Genomic DNA, 25,095 nt, shown 5'->3' on the forward strand with positions numbered 1-25,095 from the left:
GATTAGGCAGAAACTGGACAATTTATATTTAGGTCCCATCAGGGTCCCTGGTGAGTCAAGTGATGCTGGGCAAGGAGCTTGAGATCTGTGTCCCACTTCCCCACCCACCCGTTGAGGACAAGGACACTCTAGAAGTGTACATAATTGCATGTGCTGTAAGGTCTCTAAGAGCGAACACATACACATACAAAACAGGGCAAGAGCTTGGCACTCCTCTTTAATTGCTGCTTTACTGAAATTAATCCAAAACATCCAGATCTATGAGCATTACAATGACTGCATTAGAGAGCTGATGAGGGATAGCTCTGTTCTGGCCACTTCGATTAACCGTAGACCAGAGTTTGGATGTTGGTTATCGCCTCAAATAGTTGAACCTCCATTCTGCCAGCTCAACAGTTCTCTGTCTCCCTTTCCCACCACCCAGGTGCTTCTGACTTGACTGCATTCAGTGACCCCCGGGTGGGAATCGACCGCTCCTTCTCCGCACTCCCCTCCATCTCTGACCCTCGGATGCACTACCCAGGAGCGTTCACCTACACGCCGACGCCCGTCAGTTCAGGGATAGGAATCGGTATGTCTGCCATGTCCACAGCCACGAGATACCACACTTACCTCCCACCTCCCTACCCCGGCTCATCGCAGGCTCAGGGCAGCCCGTTCCAGACCACCTCGCCCTCCTACCACCTCTACTACGGAACCTCTGCCGGCTCCTATCAGTTCTCCATGATCTCGGGGGGAGACCGGTCCCCCCCACGCATCCACCCCCCCTGCACCAACGCCTCCACGGGATCGACACTCCTCAACCCCAACCTACCCAACCAAAGTGATGTGGTCGAGGCAGAAGGGAGCCACAGCAACTCTCCCACTAACATGGCAACCACAGCAAGGCTAGAGGAAGCGGTGTGGCGACCATACTGAATGAATTTTAAGTAGTTATGGGTCAGGACTAATGTGCTTTCCGTTTCCCGGTGCCCATAGGTATCCCATAAACACCCGTCTTGCTTATGGGCCCTGCCATGTTCATACATCACTTTCAGAAGCAAACCCTCCAGAAGTCAGCGCTCCCAGGAGTGGTGGCGTGTATTAGCCAGCCCCTGGCGAAGCGACGTCGCTCCAGCAAAGCATCCCTCGCAGGGGGCTGAGCTTCTGGAAAGGAGGACGCCTGAGTTGGTGGTCCGGAGGTAGCGAGGGTGGGTAGAAAAGTACCCAGTCTGTTTCCAGGCCTGTGGCTTTCTAACGTGCCTGGGCTTGAAGGTCTCCACAGCCCTAAAGAGAGTTTTGGTTCACTTCTATTTTTAAGACTTAAAATCTAAAACAAACTTAGTGAGTTTACTGCATCTTATGGACATATTAACTGTAAGGAAGTATAGGAAGATTCCCAGAGGGAAACTGTGAACGCTTCTGTTTTAGCAATGCTGTGAATGAGAGGTTTTATATGTTGGACTTCATTCTTTCTTTTTTTTTTTTTTTAACCATGTTGTATATTCCAAAGAATATGGAATTTTTTATTGCTGGGGTTTTTTTGTTTTGTTTTGGGTTTGTTTTTTTGGTTTTTTTTTTAGGATGCAGCTCATCCTGCTTTGCATCTAATTTGTTTTATTTCTCTTGGCACCTTATAAATTGCAAAAAAAAAAGATTTTGCTCTTTTTTTTGTTTTAATCATGCTTGCTTCTTTCTTGCTTTGTCAACTGAAAGAATCAGCCCCTTTTTCAATGAGTTAATTTAACTTTTTCCTCTTGGACTTTTTTTTTAATACAACGGCTACAGCCTTGGGTCATTTTCAACTACTGTACTACTTTGATGAGTTCATTGATATTTATGCTTGATATTTAGACTTTTCTTATTTGTTGATACTATTATTATTTAAATATGCCTATATTAAAAAAGATCAGCAATTGCCTTTTTTGGTAGCAGCCAAAGTCAAATTTATCACATTGAAAAAGGCTGGAATAACGATGGGTAAAGTGACATCCTAATTACCTAGAAATATTGTTTACAATTATCTCACTCTTATTTTACTCAGCTAACTGGGCTCAGATCCTCAAAGGAATTTAGGTGCCCAACTCCCGCTGAAATTATTTAGGCACCAAAATCCCTGTGAATTTCTGTGCCTTCCCATCCAGTGGAGTCATCTCTCCCTACTCCTTCCTCGCTTTTCCTTCATCACCAGTGGTGACCCTCAGGATCAGTAATCAGGATGTACATATTTCGTAAGGCAGACTAAATATTCCCTAACTAAATACATCCCTATATGGCCCCATTCTGCTCCTGAGCTTGCCTGGGCTTCCTAACAGCACCGGTAGAGGCCTCCTAGTCTTTCAAAAGTGAAAGCCAACACACAGTTAGCATGGCAAGGGTGAAGCCCTGGCTCCGATGGAATCGGTGTGAGATTTGCTCCCAGCTCAGCGGAGCCAAGATTTCTGCGCAGTACAAAAGCCACGTTCCAGTGCGCTGGAAAATAGATCAGTTCACGCATCACAAAATAACTTGAACTGAACAGGCTTGTCAAGCTCATCTGGAAAGCAGGCTAGCAAAGAAGGGGCCTTAATGGTTCTCCTGTCACTGTCTTCTGAGAGAAGAGGAAGAGTATTTAAAACTGGTGCATACAATATTCTGTCCTGTAGCAAATATGCAAGGCTTATACTAACAGCATTTTTAATACAGAGTCGTCATCGTTGCCCATCGTTACAGCACAAACATATCAGATGTCACTGTAAAGTTTATGGCACTATTTTATTTGAGGGTTTGGTCTGAATGCAGTTGTTGTACTACTCATTAATTACAAACTGCTGATGTTGACACGTGTGAGTTCCAAATTAGCTGATTATTATTTAATGTACCTCTTAAATGAGTGAAACAATTGCAGGTCAACTCAGAGAGTATTTGAAAGCAGGACTTCAGATCAGTGTTTGATGTTTAAAAAAAATTAAAAGGATTCAAGTTAAAAAGATCCTTGGCTGCAGGCAGCAAAACAGCTGGACTTATTTAAAACCATTTGTTTTTCAATTTTTCTTTTTTTTAATATGATTTTGCTTCTTTGTTTAAGTCAGATGCAGTAGCACTTTGGTATTGAAAAGTTACAAACTGAAGAATTTACATTGTCAATAAGGTCATTTTTGTGCAGAAAATAGGGAGTGTTTCAAGAGATCTCAGCAAAAGTTCAAAATGTTTCTGTTAAAATACTTGCATGGCCTTGTGCTTTTCATTTAGTATAATATTCTTTATCATTTTCTAGAGTTTGCTCTGAACAAAAAAGGCAGGAAACATCAAAGTTATATCTGAACAGTTAAAAATATATTTTGGAAGTATGGAGACCTTGCTGAATACAGAAATACAGAGACCCTACCTATTGTGACATTTACATAGTTGGAATCTCACCTCTTCAGTAGCCTAAAAAAAAGTCCTTCATCACTAAACAGTAGCTCTGTTGCAGAATCCATCTTACACATTCTCTGTCACTGTGCAATTAAATCATCATTTACTACAGCTCTCACATCTGCCTTGTGACTGGACCACCCAAGTGCATAGTACTGTGAGTGTGAACCCAGAAGTGAGGGAGAGGAGAGGACCTCAGAGGAGCCAGGTGCCTCACCGCAGAGGGCAGGGCTGCCGTGGCTGGGTGACTTCAGCCCAGTGGCAGAAGGGAGGTTGATGTGGGCAGTATGCTCCCAGGCCTGTCTGTCACCACAGCCCGCTTTCTGCTAAAGCCCTGTGCCCCTTTTAGCCCATAGTATTGTACTACCCACTTTTGAAACTTAAAGATCAGGGATTCACAGGAACGGGGAGTTGGCATTTCTTAGCCTGGAGATTAGAGCCTACGTTGAATATTTGTTATGTCCATACATCTACTTTCTTTACACTTGTCCTAAAGGTGAAGTTTAATTTTACTCTCCCTGGTGTGAACAGGATGAGAAACTGCAGAACTGGTCACCACACTTACCCTGTGTCTTTACTGACACGTAACAAAACCCTGGGCTTTCCCAGTGTCCCACTTGTGATAATTGCCAGCAACTGCACTTCTGAGTCTGACCTCCCTGTGTATGTCAAGCACAGAACACAGCAGCATCCTCTTTACAGAGGAAAAGCTAAGTTCATTGTCCCTTGTAATTAGTCTGTTTAATCACTGTAGGTTTCAGTGTATTCACACTAGTGCTTATAAGAAACCACAGTTTACTCAAATCTATAGTTTTGTAGTGATCCCCGGTCCCGCTAAGGACAGCAAAGATCTTCAAGGCTGTAAAAATGCTCTCATGTTATTCCTCTTGTATCTTAAGAGCAATTAGCACGCAGAAAGAGGACATTTGGATAAAACATTCCCCCCATTCACACATCTCCAAATTACAGTGTATGAGTATATTTTTTTATATATCTATAAAATACACATATATTTATATAGTTTTATCATCCCGGTAGCTGAATGGAATAAAAAAAGAACTGTTGTGCTTCTGTTCACAAGTTGCAGTCAGCAGAGTGCCTTAGACATCATCCCCTACTGAAATACAGTTAATGGCAGTCCTTACTATCAGCTTGTGTGTTCCTTTCACAAGACACAACTCGTTGTCCAGATGCAGCCATATCAAACAACTTCAAAGTAAATATAGGGCCTGGCTCTCACTTGCTCTAAGGCCCATTACTTTGCTCTCAAACAACATTTATGCTCACTTCAAGAGTTCCTGCTACGCTTCCAGGGCAATGTACAGGAGCTTTAGTACAAGGGGGAGGCGGATGCAGCGTGCATCCCTGCTACGAAGGATTTGATTTGTAGAATTATGCCAAATTATCTGCTGGAAAGGACAAAACCCCTTTCCTCCGAATGGCCCACAGTCTTTGTCAGAGTGTTCCGAATTGCCTGCACTCTTGAAACATTCATTACTGCTTTCTGGGTGACCTTTTCCATTGGTGTATTTGAAGATTCAGGAGAAGTGGATCATTCTTCTATTTGAGCAAAACGCTTGTTTTCCTGCATCGTAATATTTTCGTATTTTATTTTTGTTAACCTTGCTTGGTCAGTACCGATCACTTGGCATTTTTCTCTTTGTCCTAAAAGGGTTGCATCATCAGAGTTACTTGTATTTATGTATGTAAATAGATTTCAAAAGCTTCATAGCAAAATATTTAGTGCTTGTAATTACTCGGCATTTTTTTCATTTTTCTGTGTTTTTAATGAACTTACCTTTGTGTTTGCTTAAATACTGTAGTGAGACTTGTTTCTTTCGGAATTAGTTATTTTAGGCTTCAAGATTAACTACATTTTATTCACTTTTGTAAACAGTTATAGCATGGTCTCTGTTCAACATTCTTCACTTTTTTGTGGTAGGGGAGAAATGAATGTGCAAAAATCTGTGGGTTATTTGTGGTATTCTGGGTTTGACAGTTACATCTTTCTTTAAAACAAAAACTAAACTTTCAGTCTGAGGTGGCCGTATGGCAAGTCTGAGAGGAGGACACAGTGGGAGACACACTCCTATCAGAATGGCATCAAAGTGTATTTGTTCAGCATTTACTGGCTATGTTTACAAAACAGATGCTGCAGCATCCTGCAACAGTCACATTTTCCCTTGACACTGTCATGCTGAACATTTCCAGAAGGGGAAACTACCAGGTTCTGGAAGTTTGCTTTTTTGTTTTTGATTGCAGGGGATTTTTCTTTTGGGGGGGTGGGAAGGGAGAGGGGGCTGCTGTTTTTTTGGAACCAGATGGGAAAAGAGAATAGAGTAGTTTTTTCCCCCACTACAGGAAGTCTCTAGATACCACGTCAGAGTAGACTCTTGCTGTACATAGGGATGGCTGTGTCCAGCGCCACGGGAGAATTCATTACAACTAGCACACAGAGCAGCTGGACTGCTGCGTTAGTTCTAATGAAGACTTTCCTTCTTACTTTCTTTCTTTCTTTCTTTCTTTCTTTGTACCACAGTTTCCTCTGTAAATTCAGTATCATAATTAGTGTGAATGACAAATAAAATGTTTGACAAGTATGCACATTGGCCTGGTGTGTTCTTTCATCAGGGAGAAAACAACTGTCTCAGAGAAAAAGTAACCATCAGAAAAAGGGTATTGACCGTGTATCACTCACATCAAAAATATGTTTCCATACTTTTTTTTTTTAACTGATTTCATTCTTTTTTAACAAAAAAAGGCATTTTCCTGCTGTGGAGTGACCTGGCAAAAGGTGGGGAATCCAATAGGATCATCAAAATAGAACTGAAATGAGACTTTGCAGATAAAGAAGCCTAGTAATTGCATTATATCTCTGGCTTCTCAATTAAATTTCAATATTCCAAGGTCATCTACAGCTCTTATTTTTCTCCCTTAATCTTTTGTTCCTTGGATTGGATCCTTTTTGATATTGATGAGTTGAACCTTACTTCAGAAGCACCAAAACAGATAGTTTGAGGTCATATTTCTTATAAGATATGTTGTTTGTTTTTCTCTTTAAATAAATAATGAAACAGTAGTGTTAATGAAACATTAATATGGGGGAAACCAAGCTTTCAAAATGAAAAAAAAACCCCAGAGTCAATATTGAAAGTTCAATCTGAAGGCCTCTGTATCTATGCATATGTAGATATATATATAATCTTCTAATATTCGCCCTATACAACATATTGCATTATATTAAAGAAGCTTTCAGTAGTATCCTTCTACAGATTAATGTATATATACAAAGATTAACTTTCATCTACTACTCTCAGCGAAGTGAAAAACAAGCTACAAAGTAAACTATTAGAGGTGTATTTTTTTTCTGACAACTTGTCAGGTAGCACTCCATCTCTCAACTGATAATTCATATTATCTTTTTAAAATTAGGGCCAAGACACTAAAAGAAAACAGTTACTGAATTCCAGGTACCTCTTTAGAGGTTAGAAACACTAACACACACCTCTGATGTGGTTACTGGTTACCCTGCTCAGTATGACCATCTGACATTTCTTTCTGGCACAATCCCATGTTATCCTAACAATATTGCCCTTATATTTTTGCAAGGGTCTACCCTACAGATTCTTCTCCTTACCCTATGAAACCCAAGAGTGCTTCTTTAGGGGTGGATGATGAAGTACAGCACATATTTATTTTGTTTCTTACTTTAACACTACAGGAAAAGAAGCTACAAATAGCGACAGTCAAAACAAAAACAAAAATATTACACCCAAGGGCATCTCAACAGAAATATTTGTTGCTAGATTTTGAAGACTATGTAGAGGACATACCAGCAGAGTTCTCATTTTGTGTAGGAGGGTAAGTTATCAGACTGCCATGGCCATTTTAACCGGATGCACATGAGGCTGCCTGTCCTTGTGAGAAAGGCCACGTCTTTCTTTCTTGACAGCAGCAGCTCAGTCATTTGCACAGGCCAGCTGGACTGAGGTGAGTCCCTCCTAGCCCCAAGCCTGCCAGCTTTCACAGTGGTTGTGCCATTCCAGATCGGTGGCACCCGCTCTCTGCAGGGTGAAGGGAGGAAGCATGGGCAGTTGCCCTCTCCTGCCCCTCTGCCCTCCTCCCTGCCCAGGGGAGCTGGCAAAGGGGGGAGCCTAGAGCTGATGAGCAGGCAGTGTGCGGTCAGAGCAGCCCTCTGGGATCCCTGGGCACTGGAGGTGGCCCCGCCATGCCTGTTTTGGCAGCTGAGAAAGGCCAGCTCAACCCCCCCCTCTGGCTGCTTGAGGGGGAGGAAGAGGAAAGGGCAAAGAAGGTGATGAAGACTAAGGCTGGAGGCTGCTGTTTGTGAGAGGAGGAGCTGGCAAGGGTGAAGGCAAAAGGTTGTTGACTTCTTGGTGCACCTCACACCCTGACTGACAGTTTTAATGACCTTTAATTATAAAGGCCATTGTCATGGGTGTTCTCCCACACTGCTTTGTTTGACTTGCGCAATGAGGAAACAGCCGTAAGCCAGGCTCCGGAGCAAAAGCAGCTTATTAAATACTATCAGCCTGCAAGGCACCATACAACTCAACACAGATGTCCTGGAAAGACAACACAGGTGTGTTACCTTCGGTGTACATGGCTTTTTCCCTCTTTTCAGTGGCGTGTCTCACAAGACAACAGGCTTGGATTAGTGGTGCAGTGTACTGTGCCCAGAAGTGATATTCCTTTTCCTGAGCAGGTATGGAAATGCTGGTTACTGGCAAAGCATGTGTGGTCACAGAATGGACAATAAACTCTGTATTATCTGCTCTGAGACAGACCTTGTTCACAGCATTCATAGCTTAGAAGCCTATCACCACTGCAACTGCTACGATACTAGAAGACCTTGTAATGGCACTGTGGTTTCTAGACATGACTAAAATGTGACTCAGTCCAGCATTGTAAATGGGCCAAAAATACAATTTATCTGTGGCCCCATATCTTTTTACAACACTGGGCTTCTTACAGTTCTGTAAGATGATTTAGGAACATGTCTCAACTATTACTTCAGACACCCCATTCTTCTCCCTGGAAGACAGCACCTTTTTTCACTGTTTACCTTCATTGAAGGCTCACAATAACTTTGCCACTGGGATGCCCCGTGGAGCAGAACTTCTAACATAGGCAGGATCTCAGGGAAGGAATGTCCGAATTACAGCTCATCTCAACTCTTGCCTGCTGGGGGAGGGAGGCACAGTGTAGATAAAAGCATGTTTAACCCTGAGGAGAAGGAAAATAAAAGCTCAGAACCTGCAGGTCTTCATTGGAATGTCTAGCTACTGAATTAGGAAGCTTGTTTTCTGGTTTTAAGTTACAGGGACACCTAGAAGTCTCCCAGACTGGATTAGTCAGCACGAGTCACTGTCTGGGAATTGTTTGGGTTTGCAAGAGGAGGATAAAACAATTTAGAAAGAAAATCTAATACACAGATTTAAAACATAGCCTGCTTTCAGAGCAGGGAGGGGGTTAGGTCTGATTTGTGGGCTTTATAAAACACTGGCTCCTAAGGGTAGAAAGGCTGTCAAAAGAAAGAGAACCTGCTCCCTGCTGATGCAGAATTGTTTCCTGTAGCATGTAAAAAAATGCCTCCGGCTGTTTTACTTTCAAATGCCCCAAACACAGGAACATCTGTAGCTTTTCTGGGGAAGCTTAGATGGCAATCTTACCATTATCTGCTGCTACACTTGATATGTCCTGTAAGCAGAGAAGAGAGCCTGTATTCAGGGCAGCCTGCAGTTAAGTTCCTCAGGAGGTCTCTGACATCTGGGTGTGCTTCATGTGGCCACCAGGCTTATGCCTGCTGGCTGCTTAGTCCCATTTCCCTGGTTTTCTCACACCAGAATCCCTCAGGACCAAGACCTCCCAGCTCAGAAGGCAGCTCTGTTGCCACCTGCAGGGATAGCACAGGTATGAGGGTGCAGGTTTCCCAGCCTTAGCAGCTCAGCAGGTGCGTGCCTGAGAAGCACTGAACCCCATGCCACAGAGCCCAGCCCGGGTTATTGCAGTGTCCTCTGATACCAACAGCCACTCAGCTTTTTTATATGGCCTTCTTCAAAGGAGCCCAGTGGTCAAACTACACTATGTCTTTGCACTGGGTGCACATCACAGGCATGGAAGTCCTTCAAAATTGGCTGAAAATCAGCTGATTTTCACTGAAATAGTAAAATCCCTGCATGAAGCCCCTGTGGCAAACTTCACCCTTCCTCTCTTAAACGTCTGTGATAAAGAGTTGCTCTGAAACAAGGCAATATGGGTTATTTTACATGGGGAATGTTTCCTGTTTCACTGTTGCTGTGTAAAGCAGTAGTGAAATTTGCAGAGGGGGAAAGCTACTGCCCTCCTCCCTTTCTTTTTCTCTTCTGCTCCCTCCTCTAACACACGCGTCTCTCACATTTCTCCAGCCTCCTGCAGAACTGGGAGCTCGGTGATGTCAGTCCAACACATGTAACTTTGGGGGATGTATAATCACAGCCGGTCAAATGCCAGCATGTCCATCCCATGGGCATTATGATTCTGGGGCTGGATGAAAGGAAGAACAGTTGTTCTATTTTGGAACAGAAAGTCATGTTTCCAAAACTTTCTGCACACGGCAAACATCTGTCCATGTGGTCCTGAAATAATGTTCAGTAGTATCCTTCTGAAACTGCTGAAACCAAAATGATCTTGGTTGCCAAAGGTTGGAGCCTGCCAGCTTAGCTGGGAATCCTGGGCCTTCCAGGCTCCTCACTCTGTGGGAAGCAGGCAACACTGCTGATCAGCAGCAACGGTGACATGGTTGGGGTGAGTCAGCATGTTGCACCACAGTTTATCAGAAATATTTCTAACCAGCCCCAGGTATGAGTGGCCAAAAGCAAGCTCTTCCTACACAGGCATATTGGCTACTTTTCAGTGCTGTCAGGACTGTGGCTGTGATCCCATGGACTCACTTGGGTGACCTTGCAGACCTAAGGTGTTAAAGGGGCAGATATTTCGCCTTGTAGTTCTGCCTTTCCAAATGTGATCCCTTTAGTTTGACTTAATTAGTAAGACCACTTTGTAATGCCCTGTGTACTTCCTAACCTCCCTGGGTCTTTAAGCACATCACCTGTTGGAAAATATTTGTGTCCTTTCTCAGCTTCCTGTAACCAAGCTTGACATTTTCTGCTTTCTGAAGTCTTACACGCACCTTAATTCTCATTAAGACACAAAGTGTTTGGCTTGCAGTTCTCTTAGTTCTCCCAAGGGTAAAGTTAATAAATGAGGAGTGAATCCAGCAAAGCAGAGGTGCCTTTTAGCCACAAACAGAACATAACAGACTTTAAAGGCTGGCAGGCTACTCTGTTTCAATGAGTAGCCTATAGTTGAATTGGTATTTGGCTTCAGCTGCTGCCTCCAGAGCAAATACCTGCCAGTGTTCTTCCTCACCCTTAAAGAACTGGCTTCTTCTCACTTATGTTTGCTTGCACTCGTTCCTCAAAGAAGGTTATGTCAGTCCATAGCCAGCAACCAGAGAGGACAGGAGATGGGAGAGGAATGAAAGGAAGAAAAATTATGAAAATCATGGAGCATGATTTGGAAGATATAACTACAAGTATGTAGTCACTTTGCAAAGCATGTTTGTTCTCCATACATGTCTCAAGCAACGGTCTTTGGGGCAATCTTTGTTGCCATGTCTCAATTGCTGTCTGTCTCACAGGAGGTGACTATTCTTTGACTCTCCAATGTCTGCTTATCAGATTTTAAAGTCTTAAGATGCATCATTCATCCACACCTTGCTGTAGCATATATACAGTTACGTGGTATGGTCAAGAAGTTTCCAAGTGTCCATTCAGCCAGTGTGTTTCCATTGAAGATGAAAAAGGAGTCACTCATTGCTGAGTCCCCTCCTTGGGAGCGGTGAAATTTGCCACTTTTCAAGGCTTTTGGTATAACAGTGTACTGAGACATGAGTGGGTAGAAGAGAGTGAGCCCTTCAGTCACTTCTGTGAGGGATATTTTTGTGCCCTGTTCACAACAATATCTACAGGCATATTGAGATTTGCCTACCACAAGAAGCTTGGTGGTTTTGGTAACACAGCTACATATGACGGAAGAGTGAGTTGTGTTTGGTCTGTCTTGTGGGGGAGAAGAGGGGCGAGTGTGAGGTCAAATTAATTCCAATTCTTTAAGTAAGCAAAAATTATGTTTCCTGTCTGTTATCCCTCCCACCTGGATTTTGCAACTAGGAAAGAGAAAAAAGTTCTAGCAGAAAAAACAAGTTCTGTTAAAGAGAATGAGGTTTTTCATTGTCTGTTAAAGAGGTGCAAGAACAATCCCGAAAGAGTGATTTTTTTTTTTTTCCTTCCAGTGCAGGAAGCTGTAAATAGCTGAAAAAAAGGAAAACTTGAAGGTTTTTCTTCCTATCCTTGATAAAACAAACATATGTTAGAGCTAAACCATCCTAGGAACCAGGTTCTCCTCTGTGATGCTAATGGGGATGGATGCTGCAAGGAGGAGAATAACCTCATCTTCTCACAGTGATTGCTCAGAATCTCTCAGAATTAAATTCCTCAAGTGTCTCTTTTCTCATTTGTACCACCACTCACACACACTGTGGAGCGTTATGATCCAGTACTCTCAGCTGCTGGTAATAACCCACCATTAGAAACTAACATGCCTCCCACAAGTTACTTATCTCCTTGCCGGTTGTTACGGTGCTATATAAAATGCAGCTATTCCTGTACTTTTCCCCCTTTCCTGTCCATCCGAACGTCTCTCTCTCCATTTGTCCAGCTCAACTGTACTCTTCCATCACCTCTGGTTTGTATCCACCCCTGTGCATTCTCATCACATGTGTCTCTCAGATGAGTCCATGGGCTGTACAGACACCTGAGAGCATGAGAAGGGGGTAAGCCCCTGCTGCTGCAGTAAGATGTGCCCCATCTTGGGTGCCGTTTGTAAATTTAGACTTGTGTTTGCTGAGTGACATGTCTTAGCACAGAATGTACTTGACTAAGGATCTGGCCTTGGGTTCTTCACTTGCTGATGACTGTAGCAAAATCCCTTCCATCCTGTGCCTTGGTTTCCTCATCTGCAAATAGGTAGTGTCACTGACCTTCTTTGAGAAGCACTTTGAGCTCCATTGATGAAAAGGTCCACAGAGAGGAGGTTGTTGTTATTGTTGTCTGCAGTTTAAAAACATGCTCATAAATCATCTTTCAGGGATGGTGAAGCAGGTTTCATTGGCTCTGGAGCTGGGTGACTGAACAGAGAAGAATTTCCTTCTTTGGCATTTTCCCCTAGTTTTAATAACTTTGAACTCTTGCTTTAGATCTTGTTTACATTAGGCTGGTTTAGTAACCGTGTGTCTCCCTCCAGCAATTGTCTCCTTCTTCCCCACCTTCCTCAGGTATTTGGTTTAGGTACCAAACATCTGACTCAGGTCTTCCTGGAGAATGGCTGAGCAGGGGTGGATGGAAGAAGGAATTATTTTTCCCTGTTGGTGAGTGGAGGGACTTAACGGGGGAAGGAGGCGGAGGCCATGACTCTCATGGACACGGGCCCTGGGAACATAAAAAATCTAGGCTGTTACCACACCCATTTGGCCTCTTGATGAAATGTTAAATGCAAACTGTACGGATGGCCTGTGCTAAACATGTTCGGGTCAGAGAATTGTAATGGGTCCTTCTAAGCTTTACGAGCTACGAGGCTGCGATGCCCGCCTTTCAGGGCAGGGAGGGGAAGGGAAGCTTCTTGGAAAGCAGCAGGTCACTCACAGCTAATACTGCCTCCGGTTAGTTACACACGTGCGTTTATCATGGTGGGGCCCACAGAACTTGATCCCCACCAGGAACACCACAGCTGCTTCTTGTTCGCTTTGGTTTTGAGAGGCTCCGACGTGCCAAGGGGTTGGTCAGTGCCCGGCCTCAGTTGTCCTGCCAGAGCAAGGCCTCTAGCTCCTGAGAGGCTCCTCAAAGACGGAGGCCCGAGCTGGGACCGCGGGGTTGTGGGGCAGGCAGACCCTTGCTGCGAGGGGGAAGCTCCCCCCACCGCGACCCACGCCTGTGCACCCGCGTGGGCTGGCCGCCCGGCAGGCGCCGAGGCGCCTCTCCCGCCGTCCTCATCAGGGTCCCCAGCGGGCCCCGGCCCGAGGCAGCCCTCGCCTCGCAGCCGGGGCAGAGGCCGCTAGAGGGCCACCGCGGCTAACTGCGGGCGGCCCCGCCGGCAGCCGAGGCCGCGGCGGCGCCGCTGGGAGCGCGGGCGGCGGAGCTGCTGGCGACGGGCCGCCCCGGGCAGCTGGGGGCGGGAGGGTCCCGTAGCGCTGCTGAGGGGCCGGAGGAGCCCCGGTGCTCGGCGGGCTAGCCGGGGCGGGCCAGCCGGGCGGCTGAGCGAGCAGAGGGCAGGCCCAGGGGGGCAGCGAACCGCCAGGCGCAGGCGGCTGACAGTAGCGCTTCCCAGCCTGGCGGGAGCGGGGCCTGCTCCGGGGAGAAGCCAGTGCCGCGGTGCCCCGACGAGGCGGGTGAGATGAGGATAGGGCGGCAGATAAGGAGTGCCTCAGGGGCACCCTGTCTGCTGCGGACGGGTAAGGTACCCGGCAGACGGGGCTCCGCTCCAAGCGCTGGTGCCTCAGCCCTTCCTCGCCGAGCCTGGCGTTGTGCGTGCCTAGTAGTGCGCTGCGTGAGGAAACAAAGCTTTATAAAACTGGAGTCTTGTCTAGCCTGGGTGTTAGCAGAGCCCTGCATCCATAGGTGAGATTTTCCCCAAAGCCGGTACCCACCGACCTCCCCGACGCTTCGCTCCCTCCCTGCACAGCCGGGAAGCACTCCGTGGTCAGCGGGTCTGGAAGGCACCGCGGCGTCGGGGTTTATGATTTATTCTTAGGCTGCGCTTTCGAAGGGTTACCACCCTCCACAGGGAGCTGCAGCGTGATGGCCCCTCAGAGCAACAAGAAACTGGAATTAAACAAATATAGGTAATTGTCAGGCATTAAATCTAACTACCTGAAGGCTGAGCCCCCCACAACAGGGCTCTACTGTTTGCCAGAATCTGAAAGCTGTTTGATACACTGTTAAACCAATAAAGGGAGAGGGGAGTGTTTGCAAAATTTGTTGGGCATCTGTGAGCTTAGCAAATAGTTTCTCCGTTCACATGGTGCTGGCTTGCTGTGTTTAAATGGGAAAGGTCATTACATGAAGTAGTAACTAGGTGCCGGGCTTGAGGGGAGCACCGTAGGCAGGAGAGTGAAAGGCCTCTGCCGTTCACTGGGTCTCGCAGTAGAGCCTGTGTAGCCCTTCAGCAAGGCTGCAACCAGGCACTACCAGGAGGAATGGATATACATTAGCATTAGCTGTAGGAAGGATAACATCATGCTTTGCCTCCTGACAGAAGGGAAATTTTAAAAAGCCGTTGACCTTGTCTGCAAGACATTTTCGCCTACCATGTTCATTGCTGCTGGATGAGACTTTCAAAGCTGTGCCAAGGGTGCATGTAGCTATATATCTCCTGTGAAAATGAAGGGAATACATCCATCTGGTGTTTCTTTCCAAGTTTTAGCCACAGATCCTTTCCTCGCTGCCTTCATCAGGGAAGAAGTCTTGTCACCCACTCTGTCACCGCGTGGGGGACTTGAGCAGTACGACTCGAAGGATGGCCTGGAGCAGCCCGAAGTGCAGCATTGCAAGGAGTAGGAGCAGTGAAATCCGAGGAAGAAAAGGCTGAGGCATACAGCTGAGATGAGATGAATTATTTTAAAGCTTCTGACAATTGCAGACCTCTAAATCTGAAGGAAAAAATTCTTAACAGTTTTCCTATAAGAGGCTTTTCTAATTAACTAAATCCAAACCTGGCAGGAAGGTAAAGAGTATTTTATCTCTGGGCTTGGGCCTTGTAATTATGGCCCATTCAGAGAGAAGTCCTGACGTTCCCAGACAGATGGGCTAGCTGCAAATGCACTGATCAGACAACCAGACAGATCCATAAATGCTTATGGGGAATAAATTTCAAGAAGTCTTGATCAAAACTGTCAGGAGCCATAAATGCATCCAGATGGGAAATAGTTCAGAAGAACCTCCCATTGCCACATCAGAGACCTGGAAGCTTGGAAAATGTTGAAAGTTGACTGTAATATGAGGTTCAAAGCTAATAGGCTGAGTTGTCTGCAGTATTGTATTATGGCTGTAATCTCAGCAATGCATCAGGCGTCCTGGCTGGCTGATAGGAAGACTTCGACTCCCGAGGCAGGCCAATTCCTACTTCTTCAACAATATGCAGAATATTAGTACTCATTGCTTGCCTTCCATTCTTTCACATCCAGACTTTTGGAGTGCCAAATACTTTGTCATCCTGGATCTGCAAGACGGCTTGAGCCCTGTGGCAGCATGTTTCCAGTCACATCTGATGAGCTGTCCCTGAGATTTATGGCTTTTTTCAGTAGAATCTGAACTGATCCAAAAATCATAAGAAGGTACCAGATAACAAAACAGATTGTTCAGATGTGTTTCTCTGCTTTATTGGTATTGTATCATCTACATGTTTGGTTTCACTTCAAGAGTAAATGAGTTACCACTTCACTGTGACTATAGCAGGTATCAAAGAGGTTCACTGGAGTAGTCCTTTTGGCAAAACCAGGATCTGTAAATGTTAAGCTGTTTTTACAAACAATCTGGCAAGCAGTCTTTTTGATAAAACTTTGGCCTAGATCTGAACATATCCCATATCCCATTCTACAAGTTCAGACACAGAGGCTGGGTTGTCTCTCTAAGAGGCTAATCAAAGGGAGAGGCTCAGTGACAATATTTATTTCTGATGAGCATTCTCAAAAGAAGAGCACATTGTTTTGCTGATCAAAATCAGAAATTTTGATTTTGATACTGTCTGGCACTAACAGGGTTGAGTGTCCCTGCCCAGCCTCCACTAGGCCTGCCCCTACCCTGACCCAAGGGCTGGGAGCCCCATTTCAGTACTGGCCTGGGCTCCCAGTCCTGCCTCAGCTGTGCTTGTAGGTGTGCTCATCTCTAGCCCTGCTGCTGGCCCTGCATTGATCCCGGCCTTGGCTCACTCCCTCACTATATCAGAGGCTGTCGATGGACCCTGCTACCAGCCCCTAGCTCTGCTTGCTGCCTTCAGAACTTGCAGGATGGTGCCTGTCAGTGAGGGCACTGCCTGCACTGAGTCACCCTTTTCTCCTGGCTCCGCATTCCTTGGGGATCACCTAGCCCTTGCTGCACCCTGACAGATACCCTGAATAACAAAAATCACAATTAATAGTTAAAAAAGAGCAGCAAACAATGTTATGTCAACAAAAGGCATTTGTGTCCAAGACAAGTTATCTTTCCTGGCATGGATATGTGGGAGTTTTTCACTGAAAATGCACCACAATTAGCACTAATAGGCTCTGCTGTTGATTGCTTCTGCAGAGAGGTCAACGGCTCACCAGATGTAGAAGTTAAACTGTTCATAACTTGGGACATCCTTCTGAGGCAGGGTAACGGTACTGAGTGAGGGAAGCCTCTGCTGCTGTTGACCAGGTTCTTCTCAGGAGCTTGCTTGTCTCCAGAGTCATCAAGCATTTCCTCTCCCAAGGGTTAAAATTCAATTTGAAATAAGATTTATGAAATCCTGAAGAAGTTAATAGAGCTACACGGTGAGAATCATAACATTGTAATGAAAGAAAGTTGTGATCTTAATACAACATGGTTTGACAGGTTGGAGTGGGAAATGGAGGTAATACCCGCGTATCCCAAATTACGTGTTAATGTTTATATAATGCAGTGGAAAGACCCATGAGGTTAGCCTGTAGTACTCAGAGCAACCTAAGTAAAACAAGCACTCTGAGATCTTGCCACCCAATTTCCCAAGAGCCTTGCTTTGCCATTTGGTTTGAAGTATGCTCAGAGCTAGCCATCAGTGTTGTTTCTGATAAGCATTGCACTAAGGAAAGGCAGGACCTACTACTTATATTCCTGGTTTTCTGTCTACAGAAAAAAAATTTAAAACTGTGGAGGTTCTTACTGAATCCCTTATGCCCCTTGTCTGAAACCCTGGTGGACATCTAATCCTCCACAGCAGCATGCCGGTACCCTGCCAGCCAGTACCATAAGGTAGACTGCATTTCTTTTGGTAGCATTAAGCTGGGATGCTGTGTTTCATTGCCATGCTTAATTTTTAACACTAACCATTTCCAAACATAGGCACGGTCTGACTAATTGTGGGAGCATGAAAGTAGGTGTGTGTTCTTTGGCTTGTTCCAGGCCTTGAAGAAGAAACTGTGCAATAAAGTATAAAACAAGTGCATTTTCTCAAGTCCACATGTTTTCACAGGAGAATGTATTTTTTATGGTAGAAAAAAAATAACAGGCAAAGATTTACATACCTACTGCATACTGAAATTCCTTCTGTCAGTCGCTTAGATATGCCTGTCTTTAACATATACTAAACTAAGTATCTCAGAGTCATGAATGCATTTATTTTCATTGCTGTCCTGAAGTTAGATATGCATGAACCACAATTTTAAGCGCTGTGAGTTCAGACAGCTGCATAATAACTAGGAGCAACTCTTACTACTGGCCAGAGCCATACAAGATGCAGGCCTGGGCAGCTTCTTCTTCAGGAGGTTCCAGAAGTGCTGAGGTTTCTACAATGGAAATGCTGCTGACCTGAGCTATCTATCTGCCCAGTAGTGAAAATGGCCCCTGCCTGTGCAGTCCTGTTTGCAAATGTGTTGTCAGGAGACTTTTTTTTTTCCTTTTGACAATTGTCAGCTTTGCTTTTACAAGCGGCCTAAAAGAGAGCAGTGGTCTCACTACCCGAAGGAAATGCAAAAAAATAAAGAGTACTCCATTGACTTCTGGTAGAGAAGAGGGGAGATAAATGAAAGGAACTGATGGGCAGGCCTGAGACGTGTTTACTTTGCACATATTATTTTATTATGTTTGGGAGGCATTTCTGGTAAAAAGAGGAGCATAATTAAGCAGAGGAATGTTTGTAATTGTAACTAGGGATAGAAGTCTGGGCCAAGGAGCTACACTTCAGTGTCCCTAGGGTGAGTTGGTCACCCTCACCAGGGCAATAGCTTCCAGAACTGGAATGCAAAAGTTATAGCCTCAAAAAAATAAAACAAAAAACCAAAACCAAAATGGCAGAGAGGCAAAAGAAAAAGGCTTTGATTAAAAGTTTTCTTTAAAGAGTAAACCAGGGCAGAATCCATTCAGAAGTCTTCTCCAAAGGGAGAGACAGGAATGGGGTGAAGGGTTTCCTGAATGCACAGGGACAGGGGTAATCTGAGACATTGCATGCAGTCTTGGTGAAGAGCTGGAGAAACAGATATTGTCTCCAACACTAGCTTGGAGCTTGAGGACTGGCAAGAAGGAATGGTGAGGGAGCCCACAGCCTGAATGAGACCTTGCTGGTCAGCAAGACTTGACCAACCCAAGCTAGAAGTGGGACGTTACTGCAGGATGTAAGGAAGCAACTGAAAGCTGAGCTAACCAGCTTCCCCCAAAAAGACGACTGTCGAATAGTAATACACCAGGAGTTAAATATTGTCTGCTATGCTGTTTATCTACTTTTTCTTCCATTAATAAAACATTGTTGTTTAAGTCAACTGAGTCATGTTTGCAAATGAAGAAAATTACCTTGCTGAGCACCAGTAAGTTTAGTTTTAATTTTCCCAAGCTTCTGGATGGGCATCTGGGTTTAGAATTGACCCCTAGGATTTCAACTCAGCTCTTGTTGCCAGTCAAATCCTGACAGAAAGGTTATACAAGTAAATGAAGTTTATCTGTCCTTTCCCCGCCCAAGGCCTCAAACAGCAGTTTCAGCTTCTTTTTTGCATCCAAGCTATGTGGGATCCTGTCAAAACAATTCACTAGTCTCTTTCTTGTGGTTTCCTTAGCCAAAAGCACAGCAAAAATCTGTCCATACTCAGCTCTGACTGCTCGCCCAAGCTTTGGTTTCAAGGAACCGCCAACAAACAGGAGGCAGTGTCACACTGAAATGTCGGCTCACCTGAGACCAGCCACGAGTGACCAACAAAAGGCTGACAAAATAGCCATGGGAAGCATTTGGAACAAGGCCAGATAGGGTACTATTTACTCAGTATGAATGAATTTTGGGTGAGGAGGTGTTGGGCTGGGGGAATTCTTCAGAACGAAGCTACCAGGTGTCCTCCTCAGGGAGGATGTCAAGTGCATCCTTTCAGAATGGCTTAGTATTTTCTCTTTCAGTAAGAAGACCAATCTTCTCCCCCAGCAGTGCACTTGCAACACATTGTACATGTGCTGGAAAAAAAGAAAAATTTTGTAGTGAAGGTATGGGAGAAGAGAGCTGCTTTGTTCCCAGCATTGCTCTCAGCCCTCTTGCTGTGCTTGGGCAACCTCGCTTGGATTCCAGTCTCAGCAAGGCTTTCCCTGCAGGAAAGCTGCAGTTTGTGAAGCAGAGAAGCCCCATTAGTCCATGGGGGAGCTCAATAAGTGGGCGTATGGAGTTAGCTACATAAACCGCGTTGCAGTGGGCAGTGCAGTCTGGTGCCAGGACCAAAAAGCAGCCTTTTGCCCGTTCACATGGCAGTGCTCACTCCAAGCTGCCTCTCTCTCCCCAGCGCGGTTCTGGGACTCCTTTTCCCAGTGTTACACTGCCACAATGGTGGGAAAGTACAGCCTAGGGTGTACTGTGAAGTTCAGCCACCATTCTGGTATTGAGAATGCCCCTTGTAGCCTTTCCTCCAACACCAAATGCCTCTGACACACAGGAGGAAAGCTCTTGGCTATCACTCGCTGCAAGCTGAGGCAAGCTCTTGAACCAGAGGTATATCACTACCACTCCACCTTTGGCTGCCAGCAGTCGAGTGATTTAGCCCTGCATCTGACAGATGCCTACATCAGACAGCCCTACATCTGAAACCAGGCTGGTTTCACCCCTAGCTCACATTTTCATTTAGTCCCCGGGAGCACATGACGGAGTTTGGAGGCCTTGCTATTTATTCAGTTCCTCACTGTTTGCTGTGCTGACAGCTAGCGTCACTGCCGTGTTTGAAATCTTGGCTCCTGAAGTAGTAGCCCTGTTTTTATTCTGTGCCTTGACAATGTGAATCCAGGAGATCACCCCTGTGCTGCTGTTAGCAGTGACTGCGCTCAATCCCAAAGTTTGCATACATGTTTGAGATTCTCCTGTTCAAGCAGTGATAGCATGCTGTTGATGTCTTTACTCAGGCAGAGAAAAGGCTTCTGACGTTAGTGACTCTATTATTAGCGTGGCACAAAGCAAACCACAAAAACCAGAAAAAGACGCATCGCCAAATGTCAAAATGCAGATCGCTAAAGTGAAATTTGGTGTGGAATTTTTTCTCCAGGTAATGAAGAAAGGCCAAGGATTTATAAAGCAGGGGATGTGATGGCTCATTCAAGCAGAGAGAAATTGCACATGGAGTTTTGACAAGGTTTGTAGATAGAGGCTTCAGCACCTAGAAGATCCTGTTAGACCACAATGGCAACCAACATGTTGGCTAATATTCTTGTCACTGCAGTTATTTCAAATAGCTTTCTAGCAGCTGCTTCTTCAGCCATGCCTGCAAAACCACAGCATCCAACAGGTAAGGTCTGCTTTAGTGCAAGATCCCAGTGCTGTCCTGTGGTATGTCTCAGTAGGATACCAGTCTCCTATCATGGGTGTAATTGCTAAGTGTGCTGGTTGGAAAGATGAGTTGACAGATGTAAGTAAAAAGAATGAAGAGAAGATTTTTGTATTATGGTAGGGATTACTAAGATACAAAGCAAGATATTCTCAGGTGGAGTAACTCTCATAGCCCCACTGAAGAAACTGGCTTGCCAAAGATTTTGCATTCCTTTTAATAAATCCTTTTTATTATTTAGTATTTTTCTTTTAAATTAAATAATGTAATTATTTATTATACTTTAATAATCTAATTATATAATTAGATTTAATTTTAATTATTATTTAATAATTAATTTTTATTTTGTGTATTAAAGCTGTGTACTTTACAGTAAACTTTACCATTGAGCTGAACTGTACTAGAGATCTGCATTTTCAGTAAGTGCAAGGCTACCTTTTTGAAGTAAACAGACCTAAGAAGAAAAATTAGGTGTGAATCCAGACAAACTGTAGATACAGTTTTACATGTGACATTGAAGAAGATAGTAACGCTTCTTTTTCCTTTTTTCCCCAACCAAGCTCAGAGGCAGATGTCATTGGAGATCCCTGTAGCAGATCAACAAGAAGGGATCCTGAAATTTTTGACGTTGTTTGATGAAGCACAAAAAAGTGCCATTCCCATAGCAGACCCTAAAATCAGTGGAATGAAAGGTAACTGCCAAAAAGTAATTGGTCTGGAAATTTGCAAATCTGCTACTGGTTTTGCAGAGTCAAGGTGGTTTATATAGCTGATTCTGTGTATGCCTTTTTCTATAATGCATGTAAAAGCCGGGTAACAAAAAGTGCCAGGCACCTTTCTGAATGAGGTACGATTCTTCCTTATTTCCTTGACTGTTGTTTTTAAATGTGTTTTTCTAAGGGGGTACTGGTACGTTTGTCTGTGTGTTATGGGAAGACTTTCTGGGAAGGAGAGGTGAAGCAAGAAAATTGTCTCCACTAAAACGTCTTATAGGCATGCAAGTTTTCAGAGTGTTGGAGATATTTCTCTGTGATGAAATCCAAAATGGAGAGGAGAGCAAGATGTGAAAAACCTTACTGCAAGCAATATGTCACTGCAGATGTTTTTTGAGTATTTTTAGGGCACCTCATTCATTAATAGTGGTTCTGTATGTTTTAATTGTAGTACAACTTGCCATGTCATTCAGCACTAGTGACACAGCATGAGTCAAATACTGAAGAGATAATGATCACATCTGCAGGGCAGAGGTCATGTTTCAGTATAACTGGAAGCAAAACTCACTCAGGGAGGTGGAGGGATTTAAACAACAAACAAACCCACAAGCCATAGAATTTCCTTGACTTCTATTTGGACCAGTGATCTTTTGCTTTCAAATCTTAGAAGAGGCTAAATTCTTTTACTAACACTTCTAGGTCATGTTCCAGCTTCAGAAGGTGAACACTATATAACCTGATTCATGTACACCATAGTATTGTGCTATAAATGAGAGTTTCCTCACTATATTCTAGTGTGTGAGATCTACCATCTGCCTTGTTAAACAAGGATCTCACTTCAATCATAAACTTAGTGTAGGTTCAATATTTGTCCATAGTCCTCTCTAAAACTTTTCCACAAAGTAACAGGGAATCCATTTTAACTTAATGAGACCTAAAAGTGTGCAAATGGAAACAAAGAACAGGATTTATGCGCACAGTTGATGTTAAACTTGTTATTAACTGGACATGTTTAAATGAAGAACGTAAGCCTGTGAGCGCTGAATGCTGCTCCAAATCATGGAATGAACTTCCTGCTATGAGAACCAGCATTAAATTTTAGTAGTCCATAAACAACACAAATTCTGTGCAAAAAACCCACCCAGCTAAACCCAAACCAAAAAGAGAGAGATTTGCAGCTTTGTCAGGTCAAGTTTGGTAGATGTCTCAGCACAAGATAATTTTGTCTGAATTTCATGCCTTGCCTGTAGGCGTCTAAAAAGGCTGTCCACTCTGCAGTCAGCTGAATTAGACTGCAATGATACTTTTCACTGCTAGAGCTGCCATGGTGCCCAGTAGGGTTTTCCAACAGCGGTATTTATCATGAGTGGACAGCTCACTCTGAATCGATCTGGGTTTATGCTTGTGTGACCCAGGTTGTCTGACCTAGGTATTTCTGTACAAGGACAATTTCAAAGATCCCATCAGAGCATAGAACTGCCTTCCTGGAGACTCAAGACAGCCATGTGTATCTTGAAAGGCAGCTTTTGCATAAGTGGAAAAAATGGGTGGGGTTTTACAGTTGCAAAACAACTGATTCAGCACAGAATAATACAGTTACCACCCTGCCCCTGACTCTACCTTCAGTTAATTGCCCTCTGATTTAGTATTTGCTTTGGAGTATACTGTGGGCAGTTTTCTGTCAGGTGCATCTATGTTGTTTCAAAAGCTGCATTTTAAGTAATATTTTTTGTGGAACTGGACCATCATGTGCTCACTGCACAGACTGTTTACTCCCACGTGAGGTACTGGTAAGTAAACAGTGAGTACACTCCACTGTCTAGTGAATTTCAAAAGATGGTTATATACTATTATATTATTTGCTTCCTGTTCCCAGCTTTGGTGCCCTTTGAATTATCTTCAGGAAAAGGGAAAGTTGTAACTGTTTTCTAAACTGGGATTTCCATCTCCTCAAGGATTCCTTGAGGATTCGGCTAAAATGTTGTCATTAAACTAACTTTGGGGTAGAAACTAAGCATCCTGTTTCAAATTGTGCAGTTTCTGTAAAGCCTGGAGCATGCTGAAACAGGGAGCACCACCTGAAACTGTCATGTGAAAGTAACTCAACAGGTGCTGCATGGCACTGAGACTGAATATTCTTCTCTCTCAGTGCCTTTGGAATTTGAAATCTCAAACATATCAAGCATGTGTTGGATCTGGAAGTCTCCTCATCACTCTCCTAGGCACACATATAGCATGGACCACTGAGGTTTCCAAGTCTGAGCTCTCTCCACCCAGCCATCAACAAGTAGATACATTCTGGGACTGCTTACACTGGCTTTGCTAGACATTTATTCTAGCAAACATCATTTTTACCCTCCGCCTGTCATTTAAAGGCATTGTATTTTGTGCCTATGTGCGTAATTTTGTGTCTACATGATTGTGACGGGGTAAAAAGGAGTTTAAGGCTCTAAAGATAAATTTGCCTCTGCATGTCTGATATGGTTTCCTTCAGTCCTTTGTGGTCTGCTGCTTATCTTGCTGGTTCTGGCTGAAAGTGGCAAGACAGTGTATATCCACTACACTGGCTAACCCAGATTTGGGTGGCCATGCTTCTCTAGGCAGAGCAGGAGTAGGGATGCATTCATCCAGCACATGCCTGATACGGCTTTTCTTAGGTCCACTGTCCATAAGCATAGCCATTGACCAAGAGCCTCAAATATATGTACGTGCTTCAGTGCCTTTCTCTGGGCTACTCTGTTGCCTACTGCTCCCCAGTTAGGGCTCAGGCTCTTTGTAAGGCCTGCAAAAAGTTACATGCGTGGAAACTTATGTGAGCAGGGAGCTACCTACATAAGCAGTAAGTGCCTCAGACTGAAAATAAGCCTTCTGTGCTGGTGTCTCAGGCAAATGAGAGCCCCAGTATCAAGCTGTAACACCTTAACTGCAGCTAGGCACTTACAGACCTGGTGTTTCTGTTGGTTAAAAAACACGGGGACTCTCATTGCTTGTGTGTAGCAGTGGGTAGTGGTTTCAGCACTTGTTCAAGAAAAGAGTTTTCAGGGTCAAATCTGTCTCTTATCTGAGCCACAATGGTGTTGTGAATCTCCAAAAAGCATCCAGTTACCAAGATCTCTGTCAGTCTTAACCGTCATACCAGTAGTAAAATGTTCATTGTACTGTCAAGAAGTCAAAGCAGCTTCCTATCCACTTTAGAAAGTTTCAACAACTCAGTTGTTCATACCCTAATCAGGGATAGAAGTGATGCTGGAGGTGAAGCTGACCTTTGAGGGACACATGGCAATGCTACATTTACGGAAAGCCGAGCTGTGGGAAGAGCCAGCTCTCCTAATTTTTCTTATGGATGCGTAAATGTTAAATGACAGATCATGCTGAAGTGTGCAGGAAGCAGAATCATTG

The 25,095-nt window shown here is 44.3% G+C and overlaps 1 protein-coding gene across 2 annotated transcripts in view; it reads left to right on the forward strand.

Annotated features, from left to right (window-relative positions):
* The window catches only part of RUNX1 (RUNX family transcription factor 1), a 175,053-nt gene extending 169,078 nt beyond the window's left edge, over window positions 1-5,975 (forward strand). For both annotated transcript variants that reach the window (XM_052795208.1, XM_052795209.1), the window contains one exon: window positions 425-5,975. In XM_052795208.1, the coding sequence (XP_052651168.1) occupies window positions 425-918 (494 nt within the window). In that variant the 3' untranslated portion in view covers window positions 919-5,975. The remainder of the gene's footprint in view (window positions 1-424) is intronic.
* Window positions 5,976-25,095: the final 19,120 nt, after the last annotated feature.

Source organism: Harpia harpyja, chromosome 8 (genome assembly GCF_026419915.1).
Source record: "Harpia harpyja isolate bHarHar1 chromosome 8, bHarHar1 primary haplotype, whole genome shotgun sequence".
Lineage (NCBI taxonomy): Eukaryota > Metazoa > Chordata > Aves > Accipitriformes > Accipitridae > Harpia > Harpia harpyja.